Below are 21248 nucleotides of genomic sequence, written 5' to 3' on the forward strand. Positions count from 1 at the left end.
ACGCCAATAGTAATTCTCAAAACATTGTACTCATTTAAATTAGCCAATCACTATCAAGTTAGGTACAGAATATAAATGATAAATGGAAACTAGCTGATGACTGTTCGAGATAGTGCTAAAAACGATTGTTTCAGCGTGTCAAATGACATTTTCTGACCAATATGTCAACGAACTTGACTTGTCAAATAATGTCAATCTGAATCTGAGAACTCGGTTGACTTGACTCGGTTCTCTTCTCTGCCAATGAATGAGTGCAATGTGTACATTTATAAATAGACATATTTAATTTAATTATATAGTTCAATCGAATACTATCAATCTATGTGTGAAGTAAAAATGTAGTTTTGTCTAATATCCATTAATTAATCGTTAATTAACATCGTAATAAAAAATATGTTGCGGCTTAAAAACTTCGCTTCTTTACTTGTAGTCTGTTTAGTGATAGTTCCTAATTTCGTAGCACCTGAAGATGGCACGGTATATGAATACGATCCCGAAAGCTTCCAGAGGCAGATTGAAGATATGGATGGAAACTTTATTATGTTTTACGCACCTTGGTAAGTAGATTACTAGAGGTAACTGAATGGCGTTCTAAAAGTCTTATCGCGGTATTCGAATGCTAATTCATATTTGTCTTTGATGCAGTTGATAGTCAAAAACAAATATCGAATAGTATAGAACAAATATGCATAGAAATCAATTTTTAATTCTTTAATTTAAGATTATACTTTGAATGTATAAGTTACAGTGGAATTAAAAAACTATACTCATTAGTTCCTGTAAGAATAAGACAGTATTATGCTCTCTGCCTGTGCTCCACTCCTGTTGTTATTGCAGCCCAAATCTGTGTGTATATTAATTTGTAGATTTTTGTCATCCTTACATGGGAAATATAACCTTGTTGTTTTTCCTTTTTGCTTACTATGCTGAATAGGTGAAAATATCGTCACTACTCTAAAAAAATCTCATATCTCACGCTGCTCCTCAAAGTTAAAACGCAGTAAGTCTATATGCATTCCATTCATACTTACTACAATTTTCTTTTCATTGACAGACGAAGATAAGTTTTTTTTAAAGTAGTGACGATGTAGTCCTTAATACATTGTTTTTTTTTTGTTTCATAGAAGAGTCCTTATGCTTCAAGTGCATCAATAACAAATGTATACATATATTAATATTCTGTTTATTATGATGTTATAGGTGTCGACACTGCACTGACTTCCATCCAATGTGGGCAGAGTTGGCAGAGCTGGTGAATACTAAGGAGTCCAAATTTGCCATCGCTCAGGTGGACTGCACAAGACATGCGGCATTGTGCCAAGACAATGGCATTACTGGTAAGTGATCACTAGTCCGGCACTGCCTCACAAGGATCTTGCAGCTCCATGACCAAAAACTAACCATTTAACAAGGTTGTACTGTATACTAAATCCAGAGTTTGGCTGTTCTGTATAAAGGGTTAACTGTGGCTTAGATATGGAATAATGGCCTGGAATGTGCAAGTGGCTCTTGTAATCTATCTATCTATCTATTAAGCCCCTTTTTTTCTGAATTAGAGAATGTCTCTTAGTTCAGTGTGCCGCTTGGCAAAGGCCTCCTCTAGCTCTTTCCATTGACGTCTATCCTGGGCCACTCTTCTCCACTTCGAGCCCAATGTAAGCTTCAGTTCGTCCTCCCATCTCATTCGGGGTTTTTTCTGGCCCCTAGTACAACCTCTAGGGTACCAATTTGTTATGATTTGGCTCCATTTCTCCTGCTTGTCACACTAATGCCCTTGTAATACTAATTTAAATCTGCACATTAATATTTGAATATTTATGATTACATTAATTACCTACTATTGTGGTGGTTGGTACTTGGTCCTATCATTCTGGCTAATCAATTTCAAAAAGAGTACCCTTCCATTGTTTTTGTATCTCTTCAATGCAACTCATGATAATGAGTCTGTAGGCCTATCACATGATGGCCGCGGGAGTATGTCGCCGCGAGATAGATGCCACGTCTTCTTCTAACTGTATTAATGACATAAGGACGGGTAGTCTATCTCGCGGCGACATACTCCCGCGGCCATCATGTGCTAGGCCTACTGGTGTACAAATGTAAAATTTGTAGCCCCATAAATAATAATAGTCTTTCAAAATAATGTAAAAACCATGGAGTCACGGGACAGGCTCTGCCTAGTGTGATCCACTAAATGTGTGACTAACAAAATGACTTATTTTGGAAATAAATTTTACTTTACTTTTTACTTTTTTACTTAATTCTATAGGCAAAGCTAATAAATTAATGATTAATAAAACAAAAGGATGACAATATAATGAAGGCATTATGCTTTACACTTTTTCTTTGTAAACCTCTCTCTTTTTTAAAGATATTGATATGGTGCCAAGATCTCCTTAGTCCTTCTCTATTGTTTAAATAAATAAAATAAATAAAAAAGCCTTTTATTCTAATTGCAAGTGTTAAATTTTTTTCACATTCATTTTTATTTAATTATGCTGGTGCATTAGACCCTTTTTGTGTGAAGGCCTCCTCCATCGATTTCCACTCTATTGTTTAACTGTTTAAAATTTTGACCATATTGTTTTAAGTAAATAAAACAAACACCATGAACATTGTACAGGCTACCCAACACTACTGTACTACCACAAGAACTCCTTCCTGCCGGTGGAGTACAAGGGCACGCGGGACCTGCCCTCCCTCACTCTCTTCCTCAGCGAGGTCTTCAACTCTAAAACTGAGGTAGGTACCATCATCATTATATAAAAAAGGATTTTATCGTATCAGTAGTTATTATGAAAAAAATCTTTATTTTTGACCTGATAAAAAAAAATCTATTTTGTTCACATGCTGGAGTGTCAAAATCACGCTAATTTTGAGTTGTATCCTCATGTTGAATATGAATGATAAAAAATGTAATTATATAATTTGCATGGTTTAAATTTTTCTATTTCAAGTTGTAAAAAAAATGGTTAACCCTATGTACTCGCAAGAATCAAGATTTCACTTTTCATTTCAAATTTTTCAATTTTTTAATCATTAGCAAGATGGGATCAATCTAAGCACCAGCCCCTCTAGCACAACGCGCGCGAGTCCATACGCGCGCTGATGTATGTACTTGGACTCGCGCGCGACAAGGGAAGTTGTGCAGGGCAGGTAAAGGGGCAGGGATTAAACAACATAATATGTTATAAATCCAAAAATATAAGGTTTTTTACAAATACTCCTCCTTATTGTTTTAGGGTGATGCCAAGAAAACCCAGAGCAGTGAAGTCACATTCTACAGTGGCATGGCGCATCTTACCGATCACAATATCGAAAAGTTTGTCGCCAAAGGGCAGCACTTCATTATGTTCTATGCGCCATGGTGCCAAGCTTGCCAGGTAAAATAGAATTGAAAATAAATATTGTAATACACAATTGAAGAAATTTGTCTTCCAAAATGAAAATAATGAGATAACTTTTATGAGAGTGTAGTGTTCCATGAGTAATTGTTTAACGCCGGCATGTACTTGTAGCGCGGCGATAGAATCGCGGAGTGAGCCGCCCCTGGTGAAAGGTCAGTGACCCTTAATTTTTTTCAAGAGTGTTATTTTGAGTTTGTAGTCAACTACTGACCTCCTTTGAGAAATTAAAACTGTAAAAAAGGTAGCATACAAGAAGACAGAGAAAAAATACGCATCATCTAGCTTTCCTTCTCTGTTCATGTCTCATGTGAATTTAATTTACCTAAATATGTAGATAACGTTCCTTATTCAATTGATTGTTTATCTAGGTGTATTTCAAATTACTTTGCACTACATTTTGCGTTACTTTTCTATACTTAGATTAAAAATCGTCAGCCTGCCTATCCCCGCAAACATTATTCAAAGACGTGTGTGAAGGGCTAAAGGCCGATACCTCCAGGCAGACAATTATTATGGTCGCGTGATAAATGATAAAACATCAGCCCTATCACACTATTTGTAAGTGCGATAGGGACGGCCCGATGTTATACCATTTATCGCGCTACCATGATTGCCCTGCCGGTCTTCGGAGGCCTGTGCTGTGCATTACGTATATGCGGGGTGTATTAAAGACTAACAGATAGGTACTTTATTCTTTTTGGTCGTTAGGTTTTTTATCAATTTATCATTTATTTTGATACAAAAATAAAGTATGTGTATAAAATAAAAACCTAATGAATAGAGTACAGCAGCAGTCATGTCAGAGACACAAAGAAAGACAGGGAATATCGACGCATATCTTATCTTATCCAATACTGCTATCGCCATCTGCATCAGACTCTTGATCTTACCCAATTTCCGAGTCCCTTCTCTTAATTTCAGTTCCTTGAGTTGAAAATGTTGAAACTCATACTTAGTATTAAATAAACCACAAATACATATAAAAATCACAATATAAGTTTAAATTATGGCTTGGGCCCTGTACCAGTTGCAGTCGCTACGTCTGTAAAGCCCCTTGTAGTTTCTTTTAAATGGCTAAATACCTAGATGTACACATATCATACACATCTGTGATGTAACTGAAAATTAAAAAACATCGCTCAGAGATAAGGTTCAAATTAGCATGGCAAAAAATACAGTGCAGTCAAAATACCATCAAAATACGAAAAAGCATATGTCAATGTCAATATCACTGCCGTATGCCGTATTTCAGGCCATAAGGGCTGTTTTCTCAAATATGAAAAAATCACAAAAGCAGAACTTTAAATAGTATTTTATGCAACAGGCGTTTAAAGGAGATCAAAAAAGACGAGTGGCGTGGGTAACAATTTGAGGCGAAGCCGAAAATTGTTATTAAGACGCCACGAGTATTTTTTGACTCAGTTAAACACCGTTGCATACAATACTTTTTTTACGACCATGCACTTAGTTTTTAATAGGTTTCTTGAATAACTTTCGTGAAATTCACACTGTTTCCTGTATTTTGACGCAAAGGTTTGCACTGTCAGCTCAGCTGCCCAAAGCCTTCCCGCGCACGCGTGCCGTATCATTATAAGGCGTTGCCATGGTTACAGAGCCAAACAATGCGTTTTCAGTTTTTTCGATACTGCGCGTGTTAGATAAAATATCATAAACTTAATTTAATAGAATGTTGATAGCCGGAAACATACTCTGTTTATTTGGATTTCGCATATGATTTTGTGACGTAATGTTATAAATAGTATTGAGATAAATCTAAAATGACTTTTCTGCAATTCTAACTGTAAAATAAGTAGTTTTAAGTAAATTACATGAATATTTAAAACCGGAAGTTGTAACGATCAAGTGAATATTTAAAACCGGAAGTTGTAATGATCAAGTTGGTTCGATGAAGGTGGGGAGTTTAGCATAAAAAGGGGTTGTCCACCGGTGGAGGGGACATTTCTTGCTCTGACCCTAGCTGACAATACAAGTCTTAAAGGCTAAACTCCGCACCTTCGTGTCCTACTTTGGCTACTTTGGAATTTTGGTTTATCTATAAAATTAATACATTGATTTTTGGTACATTAAAATAGTGACCTAATTTACTACGTGGTATTCTGGATTTATAATCTTGGAAGTGACAAAATAAATGTAAGTAAATATGAATAAATGTTTTTATTTTCTCAATTACTTTTCTTTTTATTTCAAATCGATTACCTACCTTTCTACCTAACAGCATAAGCACTGAAATAGATTTCCCTAAATATTCTTGGAAATGTTGCAATACAATGATTAGTTTAATTACCTTCACTTTAGTTATTTTAACGTATTTAACTTTAATTTAATACTTTTTTATCTTTAACATTTTTCTATCACCTGCCTAATAACACATTATCTATCATCAGAAGTTGGATCGTTAAAAAAAAAACAAGACCACGCCCCTAATACTTTTTTTTTGTTTTATGTTCACAAGCCATGGAGCAGACCCCAATTTTGGAGTCCCTCGTGAAAGCGATTCGCGACGCAGTGACATCCAATCAGCGGCATGATGATGTCGCACTGCCGTTATTCGACCCCGAGAAGAACGACAACGGAGCTGAGGCATGGTGCAGATCAATCGAGAAGCTTGGTGCCGAAATGAAATGGAGCAGCATCCAGCAAGCAGCCAAAGCCGGTAAGGCCCTCAGGGGCTCTGCTTTATTATGGTTCGAGACTTGGGAGCCGGAGACCGAGCGGTCTTGGGAAGTTTTGCGTAAAGACATTATAGATTTATATCCTGAAAAAAGAATTTGTCTGAAAGATTATCTAAAGCTGTCACGTATACTTCTGATTTAGCCGATACCTATTGTGAATACGCTAGGGAAAAGATCAGATTGCTACGTAACACAAAAGTAGCTTTTACGGAATCTCAACTAATAGAACTAGTATGTGGGGGTATAAGCGAGGTGAATGTGAGAATATCGAGTTTAAATAGTGCGGTAGGTTCAACTCAAGATTTGATAACATTACTTTCCTCTTATGAGAAGGTATCAAAAAAAAGACATGTAGAAAGCGTTTCACAATCGACAAATACAAATAATTTCAAACGCTTTAAATCAAATAATGAATTGCGCAAGGAGGAAAAAAGTTGTTTTCTTTGTGGAAAGAATGGACACCTGATGAACCGCTGCCCTAAAAATATTCCTCAGTCCAATAATAAAGAATTGCCGAGTGAAAACATTCAAAGCACGAAGACTACTTGTTCTTTCTGTAACAAGGTTGGTCACTCGTTCGATAAATGTTTTCATCGTGTGGCTTGTACAGTTTGCAAAAAAATGGGTCATTCTCCCGATAGATGTTTCCAGCGTTCTCAACAGCAATCCAAAAACGTGAATTGCGCTGAATCTGAACCAAAATGACTAGACAAGAAAATAACAAAAATTTGTATAAATGATACTATTGTTGAATCATTATTGGACTCTGGAGCTGATTGTAGTGTTATTAAAGATTCTGTGGCAAAACGTCTTGGGTGTTCCTTCTTACCTTGTTCTTTATATTATGACGGTGTGGGCAATGGTAAACTTCACGTGTTTGCTACTACAAAAGCGATAATTCGGACACGTGAAGTTTGCTTTGAACTGAAACTAAATATCGTTAAGGATGATGATCTTCATTATGACTGTTTAATCGGACGGGATGCGGTAGAGAATGGTGACGTAGCTATCGTAACAGATTCAACTGGCAGTGTTTTAGTACGAACTAGTAGTAATGAGATACAGCCCCAAATTTGCTTAATTGAAGATAATTCCAAAATAAATGATCTCTTATTGCGTCTAGAACACTTGGAAAAATCTTTACAGAGTAGGGTAGTTGATATTTTTAAAAAATATCCTTCTATTTTTCCAACAGATGATTACATGAGCACAGTAAAAACGGGGCAACTAAATATTAGATTAAAAAGTGATAAAATAATTCATTATCGACCTTATCGAATGGCTCCGATTGAGAGGAGAAGGTGCAAAATATTGTCAATGAGTTACTACGTAAAAATATCATACGAGAAAGTGATTCTGAGTTTGCGAGCCCTGTGTTATTGGTAAAAAAAGCTGACGGTAGCGATAGATTATGTGTTGACTATAGATCTTTGAACCAAATAATAGAAAAGGAACGGTACCCTCTTCCCCTCATCGAAGACCAGATCGATCGTCTAGGGAAAGCAAAATACTTTATATCAATTGATATGAAAAACGGTTTTTACCAAATACCTGTGGCGCCGGAGGCAACAAAATATACCTCGTTTGTTACTAGCGACAATCAATATGAATTTTTAAAAATGCCTTTCGGAATCTGCAACGGACCCTCAGTTTTTCAAAAAGCCATAACTAAAGCAATTAAAGACTTAAAATTTCTCTTGGTGTACATAGACGACCTTTTAATACCCTTTACTACTATTTCGGAAGGACTTGATTATTTAGACCAAACACTTAATGCCTTGAGTGATGCAGGTTTTACCATCAATATAAAAAAATGTAAATTTTTTGAAACTAGTATCGAATATCTTGGCAGAACCATATCACAACAAGGCGTTAAGCCGAGTCAAAAAAAGATATCTGCTTTAGTTAATTCACCTATCCCAACAAACATAAAACAGGTTAGGCAATTTATGGGCCTTGCAAGTTATTTTAGACGCTTTATTCCGGAGTTTGCGCATCGAACGGCTTGTATAACTAAACTACTACAGAATGACCGAACGTGGGAATGGGGATCAGAACAACAGGTGGCTCGTGATTATGTAATTGACCATTTGACAAAAGAACCTTTACTAACAATATTTAATCCCGAACTACCGACGGAATTGCACACCGATGCTAGTTCAATAGGTTATGGCGCGGTACTTCTACAAAAACATAACGGAATAAATAAAGTTATAGCCTATTTCAGTAAACGAACGAGCCCCTGTGAATCACGATACCATTCCTACGAGTTGGAAACTCTGGCTATATATAATGCATTGAAACACTTTCGCGTTTACCTTTTGGGGTTAGAATTTAAAATAATTACCGATTGTAACGCAATAAAATCAACGTTTAATAAGAGAGACATATCACCACGAGTGGCGCGATGGTGGAGCTACATGCAGGACTTTTCGTTTCAAGTTGAGTACAGGAAAGGCCAGTACGTTAGTCATGTAGACTATTTTAGTCGAAACCCAGAATCAAATGAAAAGTCAGCTGCTATTTCCCATACTTCAAACGAAAAGTCTGACACTACAAGAATTGAGTCTATTAATCTCATTAACTCGCCTCGTTCTTGGTTAGAGACTGCGCAAGATCAGGATTTAGAGACTCAGGCTTTAATCGAAAGAGTACGTTCGGGTGATTTAGATAACAATCAGTATATGGTTCAAAATAATATTTTATATTACAAAGCCGACCCCACGTCTGCGCCGAAATTGTATGTACCCAAAGGAAGTAGGTTGAGCATTCTTCGATTGTTCCATGATGACAATTGCCACGTTGGTTCCGAAAAAACCCTTCAAAAAATATTTGAGTACTTTTGGTTTCCGGGTATATCTAAATTTGTAAAAAAATATATAGATCACTGTCGGATTTGTGTCGAAAAGAAAAGTCATTGTGGACCAAAACAAGGAATGCTACATCCGATAGATAAAACTCCCATACCCTTTCATACAGTTCACTTAGATTGCACTGGGCCATTCCCTTTATCTAGCAATGGCTACAAATATTTGCTAATAATAATTGATGGGTTCACTAAATATTGTATTTTGAAGCCGCTTAAAACAATGGGTGCTCACGAACTAGTTAATAAAGTTCGTGATTCTGTTATTATGTTCGGAACACCTTCTTTAATCGTAACTGACCGAGGCACCAATTTTAATTCCCGGCCAATTCGAGAATTATTCGAAGAATGGCAAGTAAGGCATCATTTGATTTCCACGGGAACCCCTCGTGGAAATGGGCAGGTTGAGCGTTATGTGGCTACAATAACTAACATGCTAAGTACCACTTGCGTTGACGTGTCAGATTGGCCGAGCGTTTTAAGTAAAGTCCAACTTTCTTTGAACACTACAGTCCAAAAATCTACAGGATTTTCACCAATACGGTTACTTGTTGGCAGAAACTCTAACATCCCTACTGTGCAGGCTCGATTAGATGAGGTATTACACGATAACGATGAAATAATAGACGTCAGGGCTGACAGGTTATTAGCACAGCAGCGTTTGAAAATTGTAGCTAAAAATTCAAAGGAACGTTTTGATTCAACTCGCAGGGACAATATTCAGTATAATGTGGGAGATACTGTTTATGTTAGTCAGGACCATAGGCGACATAATAAGTTAAGTGCTAAATATAAAGGTCCTTACGAAATAATAAACATAGAGGATAATGACAGGTATTCATTAAGAGGTATTGGCTATTTAAGGAACATAACCGTAGCTAAAGATAAGCTGCGGCTATGGCCTGGTGAATTTGAAGAATACGTTTTAAATAATGAAATATGATATTCAATTATTATCGATGATGATTAATTATTATATGTATACGTTTTAATTAATGAAATATGATATTAAAGTATTATTGATGATGGTTGTATTTATGAATTGTTATATGATTAAAAAGTGACTATTAAGATTATTATTTTGGCTGGTGCCCGGCATCACTGTCGCGGGTGATTAAGCTTCACCGACAGCGGGTGATGGCCGTACACAGTGTGATGAAGTATAATTATTTACGATTATGAATTACATGTGAAGGATTGATTATGAAACAATAATACTTACCATGTGTGTGTGTATGTGTGTACATATGTGTACTTACATACATATATATTTGTGTGTATACATGTGTGTGCACATGTGTGTACATACATTTACTTTTAAAAATATTGTGCATGTTCAGTACTATTTGTTGATACTTCGAGAACGAAGTATCTGCAGAATGGCCGTGTTAGATAAAATATCATAAACTTAATTTAATAGAATGTTGATAGCCGGAAACATACTCTGTTTATTTGGATTTCGCATATGATTTTGTGACGTAATGTTATAAATAGTATTGAGATAAATCTAAAATGACTTTTCTGCAATTCTAACTGTAAAATAAGTAGTTTTAAGTAAATTACATGAATATTTAAAACCGGAAGTTGTAACGATCAAGTGAATATTTAAAACCGGAAGTTGTAATGATCAAGTTGGTTCGATGAAGGTGGGGAGTTTAGCATAAAAAGGGGTTGTCCACCGGTGGAGGGGACATTTCTTGCTCTGACCCTAGCTGACAATACAAGTCTTAAAGGCTAAACTCCGCACCTTCGTGTCCTACTTTGGCTACTTTGGAATTTTGGTTTATCTATAAAATTAATACATTGATTTTTGGTACATTAAAATAGTGACCTAATTTACTACGTGGTATTCTGGATTTATAATCTTGGAAGTGACAAAATAAATGTAAGTAAATATGAATAAATGTTTTTATTTTCTCAATTACTTTTCTTTTTATTTCAAATCGATTACCTACCTTTCTACCTAACAGCATAAGCACTGAAATAGATTTCCCTAAATATTCTTGGAAATGTTGCAATACAATGATTAGTTTAATTACCTTCACTTTAGTTATTTTAACGTATTTAACTTTAATTTAATACTTTTTTATCTTTAACATTTTTCTATCACCTGCCTAATAACACATTATCTATCACGCGCATGCGCGGAAAGCCGGCGGACACTGGCTTTGGGGAATAGACTTTTATGTAGGGTTTTAAAGATCTATGCACGACCCTGTAAATGACGAATAATATGTAGTTCGGGAGTAGAAAAAAGACTTTCTAGGAAAATTATTTTGAACTTGATAGGTAGAACAATTTTTAAAAGTTGTACAAAAAAAATCTGAACTAAGTTTGTAACTATATGAAAAGTATTTTTTATCTTAGATTGCATATTTTATATGCATATTATCGTAACGAATTTTCTTTCAAATAAAAAGAGAATTATTAGAATAGGTTGACGGTGTCTACCGTAAACTGGGGTTACATTGACCAATTTGGGAATTTAAACTTTTCTAGCTTCTACATTTAATGGGTATTTTTACCCATTAAATGTAGGAGTTAGAGAAGTATAAATTCCAAAATTGGTCAACGTAACGTAACTAAGGAAGAAAAAAAATGGGACCATCAACTTTTTTAGTCTTTTCCTGCTAAAAATCTAAAAAGGTAACAAAATAAGTGATATCAGGATTATTGTTTTCTTTCACGATGCCTGCACGTATGAAATGTTTCTTTTTAACCCAGTGGTTGACTGGTAGAGAATGCCTTAAGGCATTATGTCCACCATTTGTACTTATTTTTTTATGTGCAATAAGGAATAAATAAATAAAATAATGTACGCAGAAAAAAAACGATGTGATCAAACATAAACTGACATTGGGGTTACTTTGATACACTATATATTTTTTTAATGATAATTGAATGTAATCCCTTACAAAAGTATTTTATGTCAAGAAAAGATAAAAAAAAATGGTTTGCAGTCAAATATTACAACTCTTTAACACTATTTTGGGGTTACTTTGATCAAGAATAAAAATTAACATCTTCGAAAAACCAACTTTATTTGCAATTATTTCAATATTTATCACAAGAAGCGATCAAATTATCAGCCTCAACAAGTACCGTGACAAAATCAGACAATAATTAACTATGTGTCATTATGGTAAATGTTACCCCATGCAAGTGATCAAAGACACCCCACAGAGTAAATCATTAGTAGTAAATACCTAGTTTGACTTTATGATACAAAATTCAATACAATGGTATAGCTGAACACATTTCTGGCAACCTAATATTCACTGTGAACCTTTTACTTTAATACCCACTACGTTAGTTTAGAAGTTTATTTAAACATGAAAAATAGCAACAAACTATGCTTATATTTTGACACGTTATCCGCACTGCCCACGACCATACTTACTTATTCACCGCGTCAGAGCACCATCTAACTATAAAGGTTGGTTAAGGGTTATCATAATATGTGTAGATTTCATTACCGACCACTCATAACATATTAAATCCTTATTTTTTGGTAAAATTAATATAATACGCTCGTGACAGGTCATATTTTGTTCGCAATCCGAAAGAGTCAACCCTTTTCCCTATTCACCCCCTTCCCGACCCTATTCACTCCAACGTTAGGGTGAGCGAAAATTACTAAATAAAACGACATATTTTCAAAGACAAACCGAGGTTCACACTGCCGGAAGATTTTTTGTATAAAAAATTAGCACATATAAAAAAACTGCTATCGACGTTCAAAAGTCGGTTTTGGCCCTATTCACCATAAATTACGTTAGGTATACCCGTTCCGACCCCATGAACCCAAAATCTTCAGAAAACGATGTACTATGTAGCCCAATTTTATTTGGTATTTTGGAGGTAGGGCGTCATCCATATATTACGTCACAGTGTAAGGGGGAGGGGGGGGTCATACTAAATGTGACAATCCCTGTTAAAGGGATACAAAAAAGCGTGACATAGGAGGGGGGGAGGGGTCCAAAAACCTGAAATTTGGTGTGACGTAATATGTGGATGATCCCTTAAGCTAGTAAAAATAATTTAGTTTAACAATTGTGCGAAAATAGATTCTCATTTGGCCGGTTTTTTTAACCTGGCCTGGTGGCCTAGTGGTAATAACGTTAGCTGCGTAAGCTGAAGACCCGGGTTCGATTCCCGGCTCAGCCACCGTGGGCCTTGTCGTTTTTTCTTTCGTGTATGATATCTATTTCAATATATGTATGTATGTATGTGAACACTTTATTGTACATAAGACAAGTTAGGACATAAAAATACAGTAAAGTTATGATGTACAAAGGCGAACTTATCCCTATAAGGGATCTCTTCCAACCTTTGAGCGAATTGAAAATTTATTATTTATATAAACTTGAAAAAGAACAAATCAAAAATGATTCAATAAAATAATTTTACTTCTTCCCTAGTTGTATAGTTTCATACTTATGATTTTTATTTTAAAGTAATCCGTCTATATTATAGCAACCATGGGTGATTTTTGCGGAGTTAAGTAGAAACGTGGAGGTAGACAGAAGTGTGATTAACATTTCTAAGTGTTAATTTCTTGTATCTAGTCTAACTACGAAGCAATACATTGACGTATAAATTGCGTCCATATACAGAGAGGTCATTCATAAAAATACCACTTTAGGTAAGTTATATATATTTTATACAATGTGACAAGCATTGACCACACATCCCAATTCACCCCTCTTCCGACCCTAATCAGCCCCTTCGTAAACCTACTTGCGACCCGATTCCCCCCATTCCTGATCCCATTCACCCCTCAGGCCGCGGATATTTATTCATCCCGTAAAAATTCCCCAACACAGTTGCATCGCTTTCTTCATGAAAACCATTATAAAAATGAAAATATGTCATATGATTTTCTGTTATACATAAACTTTAGAAGTGTATACACATTCAAAAGGATAATGAACGATTAAAATGAGTAAAAATCCAATAAATTTGAACGTCAACTTTGACAGACATGAAACTGTAAATAAAAATGTGTGGCTTGCACATTTTCACTGTAATTTTAAATATTCACACATTTTTTTTTTTAGTAACATATTGTGTATAATACTTTTCACTCAACAGATAACTGTTATTGGCCTAAGACTATGTAAAAATACCTATGTAAGTTGAATATTTACGGCTGTTGTCCTAAATACCAATAATAATAATAATAAAAAAAACATAATATATTATTTTCCTACTTTGATTGCGGAAAATAGAAAGTATATGTCAAGAAATATAATAACATTATATACCCCCGGAACCCTTTTCACCCCAAATTGCGGTATTTATTAAATTGTCATTATGTAAAATGTCGGAAACTACGGAACCCTACACTGACGCGCTCTTGGTCGGTTTTTCTTCTTAATGCTATGTAAGAGATAATAAAAAATTACACCTCCCAATTTATAATGTTTTTTTTGCAAAAAAAATATTTATTGCTCTCCGAGACATTTCTAAAAACCCCTGACTCAATGGGGATACGACGTTTCATAACAGAGTTCCTATGATCACCTTTCTGCTCCATCATCAGATTAGCTCCATGATACCATAATATTGCATTGTCACTTGATTTACATATGTGTGCAAAATTTCAGCTCAATTGGAAACCGGAAAGTGGGTCAAATTTAGCTTCTACGTTTTGACTCAAACTAACATAACTAACAAGGCAAGTTGAATAAAAGCTTGTACCTATAAAGGCTTCTGATACTAGATTTGCAATAAGTTTACTTGTCATAATTTAAGAACAGATGAGACAGACATATCCAATGACACAAGTCTATACCGTTTTTGTGAACTGTCAAATCACCTCATACAATTAACGGCTGTAAGGCAACCAGGTAGGGTTTATTATTGCACTTTAATTACATATTAATGATTTCTAGCCCGTAAGATATATATTTGCTTTAACAATGGATAGATATTTATGCGGGTGAGAGTGTAATTTAGGTTTTTATAAAGAATCAAATATTTTTAAGCGACCCGATCAGATATGTATGCGGATAAGGACCCTCCCACATCTACCGTCTTGCGATCGTAGCGTCGGGCCAACTGTATGGTCGCGCTGACGCGGCGTCTTTTTCCATACAGTTGGCCCGACGCTATACGCTCGCGAGACGCTAGAAAGAGAGACGATGTTTTTGCCGGTCACGGAGCATCACAAATTTTTGCCGGGAACATGTCGTCATATACTTATGGCCCCCTATAAAAAATCAGATATTTTTGCACGGCTGTTCATAGTCATTTATGCTGGTCACCAGCTGGTTTTCCATGAATATTTTGGCTAGTTGAGTGGAGAAGTGCCATTCAAAACAAGCGCTTTGTAAACAACGATGTATTTAGGTGATTTATAATTATTATTGTTTTCAACTTACGGTTACGTGTTCGCGGTATGCACAAAGTAAATCTTTAATGAAATTGAGTCATTTTTTTATATACACAATTAAATTTGAACCAGAAGCACTATACCTATACCCGCTCGCATTCCCCTTTTTCTATTCTAAGTAAGAATCGATTAATACGTATCTGAATATGTATGAATAAATTAAATTGTAATTGTTTACATACAACCTGTGAAGTTTGGTTGACAAAATTTGACGTAGGTACTGTCATATATATTTTTAAAATGACGTACTGTTAATACCAGCGTAATGAAAATGTATTCCAATGAGTAAAACAAAACATGAAACTTTTTTCAATTTAACCGAACTAGAATGAAATCATTTATACTCATTCGGTTGTGTTCGTTATTTTCTTTAATAATGTGATATATTTTTATTTATTTTTTATGCACAAGCCATGCACCTTTAAATTTTAAATGAGATTGGATCTCCATCTGACATATTTGATTTACCCTATTTATTTTGAGCACAGTTTTACACTGGTATGGTTTTTCGTGTACGTACACCATTTTCTGTCAAAATATTTGTCAAATTTAATTGTCAACGCGGAGCGACCGGCGACACGTCTGCCTCCGATGAGCCGCTCACGGCATCTAATCGAAAGGAGAATTCTGACAGCAATGAAATTTAAGGTAAAATTTCTTTGTTGCCTTTGAGAGGAAAAATATAAAAAACCTCAAAACTTCTAGTCCATTTATCTGGCTTTTAGAATCACTTAATGTTATAACTAAAGTATTGAATTTTTTTAACAAAGTTTACTAAACGGCGACATACGTTTTTCTCATTTTAGGTCAACTTTGCGTGTGTTTATTTATTATACCTTTAATAATTAGAGATTCTGAATAGTCAAAAGTTGTAGACACACTCTTTAAGATAATAACTCCATTTATTTTATTTCATTTAATTTAGAAATGTGAGCAGCATTTGTTAAACGCCGAATGCACTTTTCGAGGATTTCGTACGACCCCCTCTTAAAGTTGACACAATACAGCGCCATCTATGTATGTCATTATCACTATAGTTTTTTAAGACTACACAATCAGGTATTCTTTACTTTCTCAGAGATTGGCTCCAGTTTGGGCGGAGTTAGGTGCACAGTACGCGCATAACGAGTACATACAGATCGGCAAAGTGAACTGCATGGATAACGAACTCACATGCGCTACCTTCGATATTAAGCAGTACCCCTACCTGCTGTGGATCGTGCATGGCCGGATCGTGAGTATACTGAACTGTTCAAGAGAAGACAGGTGTTCTCAATCTACGTGACTCTAGTGTGGTCGGAGTTGGGTAGATAGTACGTGCACGACGAGTACCTACGAGATACACGATCGGCAAAGTGACATGGACAATGAGCTCACGTGCACTACCTTCTACATTACTCCTACCTGCTGTGGATTGTGCATGGCCGTATAGTATGTACAACTGTACATAAGAGGACATAAGGTGTGCTCGTGCCACATGACTATAAACCAAATGTACAATAACCTACAGAGATAGCTCGCACCCCTGGCTTCACTCTCATGCACAGAAACTTGTTTGCAGGTGAGTCAGTTAACTAATATATCTCTGCAAATGTACTTTACACTTGATTGAACCAAAGACTCTTTCATATTGATTACCCAAATTGTACTATGTTTTTATTATCCAAAGGCTAAATAACGTAAACAGAGACACATCTTAGCGCAACATTTGCAAAGACGGTAAATCCAGGCGCTAGCAAAATCTAAAATCTAATACATTTTCCTAGATGGGAGTGGCCAATGCCGAGACGCTGGAAGACCTAAAGGCCTACGTGGAGAAGATGCTACTAGCCGAGAACCACGACCCCGAGAAGTTCATGAAGAAGAAGAAAGCCTTGCCCGTCGCGCGCATCTCTGAGGAGACCTTTGAGATCTTCATGGAGAAAGACCTGGTGTTTGTTAACTACTTCGCTCCTTGGTGAGTTATTGGGCATTTTTACAAAGACTAAAACTGAGATAAAATATTGAAGTAGATGGACTGTCTCTACATAATTAGAAGATTAACGGCTCAGCCACGACATTGGTCTAAGCGCGACAGCGGCGAGCGGCGGCCATACATTGAAGCGAGACACAGCGATGGGACTTTTCATTCGCACGCATGGTGCCGCTCGCCGCTGCCGTTCGAAATTTTACGAAGTAATAACCCTTACATGCACTTCTTTTTGTATCCCACGAATTAAAGACACTTGTACGTGGAAACGACAATGAATAACCGCCTCGACCGCACGGTGAGGCGCAACCCGAAACTGCCTCAGAAACGGAAACGCGCGCGAGGCCTCTTAAGGCCCCTTCTCACGAAGGCTTTGCTATACAATAGGCTACTAGACTCGTATCGAATTTAGCACATCAAGTTATTGTTTTCTGTAGTATTTGACTTAAGAAATCAATATTTATAGCTTGCGGGCATTAAAAGTGCGTGATGACTGCGTATTTTTAATTAAAGATGTGTGTATGTTTTTTTTAAAATTATGGACTCCGAAAACGGTGTTGGCCAATGGAGTGACGTCACATAATTCAGATCAACTATGGAAATTAGAGGTAGTAATCTGATCTCCATAGAAGCATCTCTATTGTATTAAAATTCATAGTCGTTGACGGGTGTGACAATGTGAAATATTTTTTCTAAATATACTGACGTCATGTCATAGATATTCTATAGATTAATATGGCTGATGTTGTTTTTGCCTGACCACGTAAAAGTAAACTTTAAATAATTTTTTTGCGGGTTTTTAAGTCGTAATAAAATATGGTACTATTTTTTTTCGTTTAATTAGACAGTAATTAATAATATAAGACATACTGTGAAAAAGGGTCAAGTAGCCTATTGGCCCGACGCCGACGCTCGCGAGACTCCTAGTGAAAGGGGGCCCTTATACCTACCAGGCGGGAGGGTATCGAAGGAACTATAGTTTGTACTATGTAACTGTTTACTCAGTATGTCTGTACAGCTGCTGTAATCTTGTGTGTGTGTGCGTGTGACGCAGGTGCGCGCATTGTATGCAACTCAGCCCCTTGTGGCTGAAGCTGGGCGAGCGCTTCCAGAACGAGAGCCGCGTGCTCATCGCCGACGTCGACTGCGTGCGCTCCAAGCCCATCTGCGAGACGGAGATGGTATGATAACCCCTCTGTAAAGGGACAGCTGCCTGCAATGACGGCCAAACAAAAATATTTCCCTCTCAGAAAAAAGTGGCCGACAAAAGGATAGATTTAATAATCCCTTTAATACGCTCTAAGCAACTGCACTCATTTACTAATTTTTCTTCTTGGACGCAAACATTTGCAAAAGAAATTAAAATATTACTAAAGTTCTCTTATTCTCTATTTCAATATGAAGGCCCGACTTTTTCACTCTTTCTTCTTTCTTTAGTTTGCATCGTTGCGTGCCAATTAAAAGTGCTCCTAATTAGATAACAAAAGGCAAACATTATAAGCCTTTTTGTTAAGATTCATATACTAATAAGGCCTTCGTATTTGAAATGGAGTATACTAGAGATGGGCCGAATACGGACTTTGCCGAATACGAATATTCGGCCGAACATTCGGTTCAGCTGTTACCGAACCGAACATTCGGCTGAATATTCGGTTCCACCATATTTTGAATCCTGGCTTAGAGTTTATTTTATTTATCGTATGGCATATACTGTTTCTCTACTTTTAAATGTTTAAAAAGTCAGACTGCAGATACTCGATTGCAGTCGTCGACAAGGTCTTAAGATCTGTCAATTCTCCGCTAAATTTGGTGATGGGACACTCAAAGACAATGTAGTGTACTATCTGATCCGGGTCGCCACATTGGCATTCCGATGACTCGCGCCACCCCCATTTACACCACAGCGATGCGCAGTTACCGACGCCTGTCCTTATCCTATTCAACCGACACCAAAGTCGTCGAGGTTCCTCAAATCCCACTGGCCGGATCCCAGCTTGTAACTCAAAAAGGTCTGTAGGCATAGACCTCGAGTCCCATTCTGCTGTCCACGCCTGTAATGTGTTAGTTTGTGGGTCGAGCAAATGGCATTTTAATGCTGGGGGTTTGCAAGATTTAAGCCTGAGGGTCTTGAGCGCGTTGAGGTCCTCGTGAATAGGCAAGCATGTGTTCGTGCGGATCTTCGAGATTTCTCGATCGAGGCACTTTTCGCGTTGGATGCTTGGCGGTGGGATATGGCTGAGTGCCGGCAGCCAGTGTGTGGGCGTTGGTTTAAGGCAGCCGCTAATAAGCCGCATCGTGTGGTTGAGCTGGGTATCGACTGTGGAGGTGTGGGTGCTAATTTAACCACGCTGGTGAGCAATATTCGGCTGAGGAGTATACAAGGGCAAGCGCTGTCGTTCGGAGCGTAGCTGCATTAGCGCCCCAGGTGGTCCCAGTTAGCTTTTGAACGATGCTGTTACAGGTCTTCAGTTTTGCGGCTAGGTTATTTAAATGCTCCTTAAAGTTGAGACCTCTGCTCCTTAAAGTTGAGACCTCTCGGCCTCAGAGAGAGTTAAAAACTTTTCAATAATTGGTTAGTAATGGGTAGTAAGGCTCTTAATGTTCCTATAATTTGGTGCATATTTGGTTTTTGTATCTTAAGCCACGTAATTTTACTTTTTGAGATAATTAATTAATTATTGTAGGTAAGTACTTTTATTTTAACGCATTTTTAACTCCCTTTGGTGGTTCCTTAGAATGCTGAAACAGGATGTCATTATCCGATGAATTACGAAATAACTTACGTTATTTATTTACTTTGTTTTATTTGGTAAATATTCGGCAATATAACAGAACTATTCGGCCGAATACGAACATTGAAAAACTTGCCGAATATGCCGAATACCGAATATATTCGGCCCATCTCTAGAGTATACCTACTATTGTAAAAGACGGATTTTGCTGAAATCTCTATGGAAAATCATCTTATAGAAAATGCTGGTAGTTGAAATTGTCTGTTGTAGATAAACGGTCTGCCCACACTGATCCTGTACAAACACAAGAAGATAGCGCACGTGGAGCACGGCGCGCGGCCGCTCGAGAGCCTCGTGGGGCTGGTCACGGAGCACCTCGCCGCGCCCGGCGACCCGCCGCCCAAGGACGAGCTGTAGCTAACCACAACTATAAACTATTCCACATTGATTTGTCGTAACATGACTTGGGAGCCGGCCTTAGACGATGTCTATATCTGCAATTTTGTATTAAAGCGCAAGCGTGCAATATCGTGTCTGAGGTTGAGGGTGGTTGCACTAAATTGTCTGTCACTGTTAACATTTTGATGAACAGTCGGCTGTGACAGCCGTCGGAGTCGAAGGACACAACGATGGTTACAAATGTTAGCTTCGACAATGCAATAGGGACTGCAAGGCGTTCCGTAAAGTTCAATTCAACCAAGTGGCTTTCAAAAAATTAGCGATTGCAAAAATTATATTGAATAAGAAGTTTCATATTAAATCACCAAGGCGATATAACGTTCATCAGTCCATGAAATTGCTGGTCTCTATTTAACCGACACGATATTGCAACCTTGACGGCTCAGCCACGACATTGGTCTAAGCGCGACAGCGGTGAGCGGCGGCCATATATTGGAGCGAGACACAGCGATGGGACTTTTCATTCGCACGTATGGCTGCCGCTCACCGCTGTCGCGCTTAGACCAATGTCGTGGCTGGGCCGTGAGACTAGAGGGGTAAAGGAGTGTATAGATTTAGCGCGTAACAATAGGCTACTTGACCCTTTTTTAAAGTCTGTCTTATATGATTAAGTACAAGAGTCCAAGTCCAATTAACCGAAATAAAATATTACCATATTTTATTATGACCTAAAAACAGCAAAAAATATTTTTAAAGTATACTTTTACGTAATCAGGCGAAAACAA

The 21248-nt window shown here is 37.1% G+C and overlaps 1 protein-coding gene across 1 annotated transcript; it reads left to right on the forward strand.

The window, feature by feature from the left end:
- The first annotated feature begins 213 nt into the window (after positions 1-213).
- LOC125241573 (thioredoxin domain-containing protein 5 homolog) lies at positions 214-20896 on the forward strand. The gene is made up of 8 exons (XM_048150123.1): positions 214-557; positions 1201-1337; positions 2624-2742; positions 3243-3383; positions 16442-16597; positions 17130-17320; positions 18387-18513; positions 20335-20896. The coding sequence occupies exons 1-8, from the start codon at positions 394-396 to the stop codon at positions 20479-20481; spliced, it is 1182 nt and encodes a 393-aa protein (XP_048006080.1). The 5' UTR covers positions 214-393; the 3' UTR covers positions 20482-20896.
- The last annotated feature ends 352 nt before the right edge of the window (positions 20897-21248 follow it).

The sequence above is a fragment of the Leguminivora glycinivorella genome, chromosome 2 (genome assembly GCF_023078275.1).
Source record: "Leguminivora glycinivorella isolate SPB_JAAS2020 chromosome 2, LegGlyc_1.1, whole genome shotgun sequence".
NCBI classification, from domain to species: domain Eukaryota; kingdom Metazoa; phylum Arthropoda; class Insecta; order Lepidoptera; family Tortricidae; genus Leguminivora; species Leguminivora glycinivorella.

Bases quoted from the DNA above. Each gene is read 5' to 3' on its own strand.
- LOC125241573 (XM_048150123.1), top strand. From the start codon at position 394: ATGTTGCGGCTTAAAAACTTCGCTTCTTTACTTGTAGTCTGTTTAGTG. The intron at 558-1,200 runs GTAAGTAGATTA...ATGATGTTATAG, and splicing joins ATTATGTTTTACGCACCTTG to GTGTCGACACTGCACTGACT. The intron at 2,743-3,242 runs GTAGGTACCATC...TTATTGTTTTAG, and splicing joins TCTTCAACTCTAAAACTGAG to GGTGATGCCAAGAAAACCCA.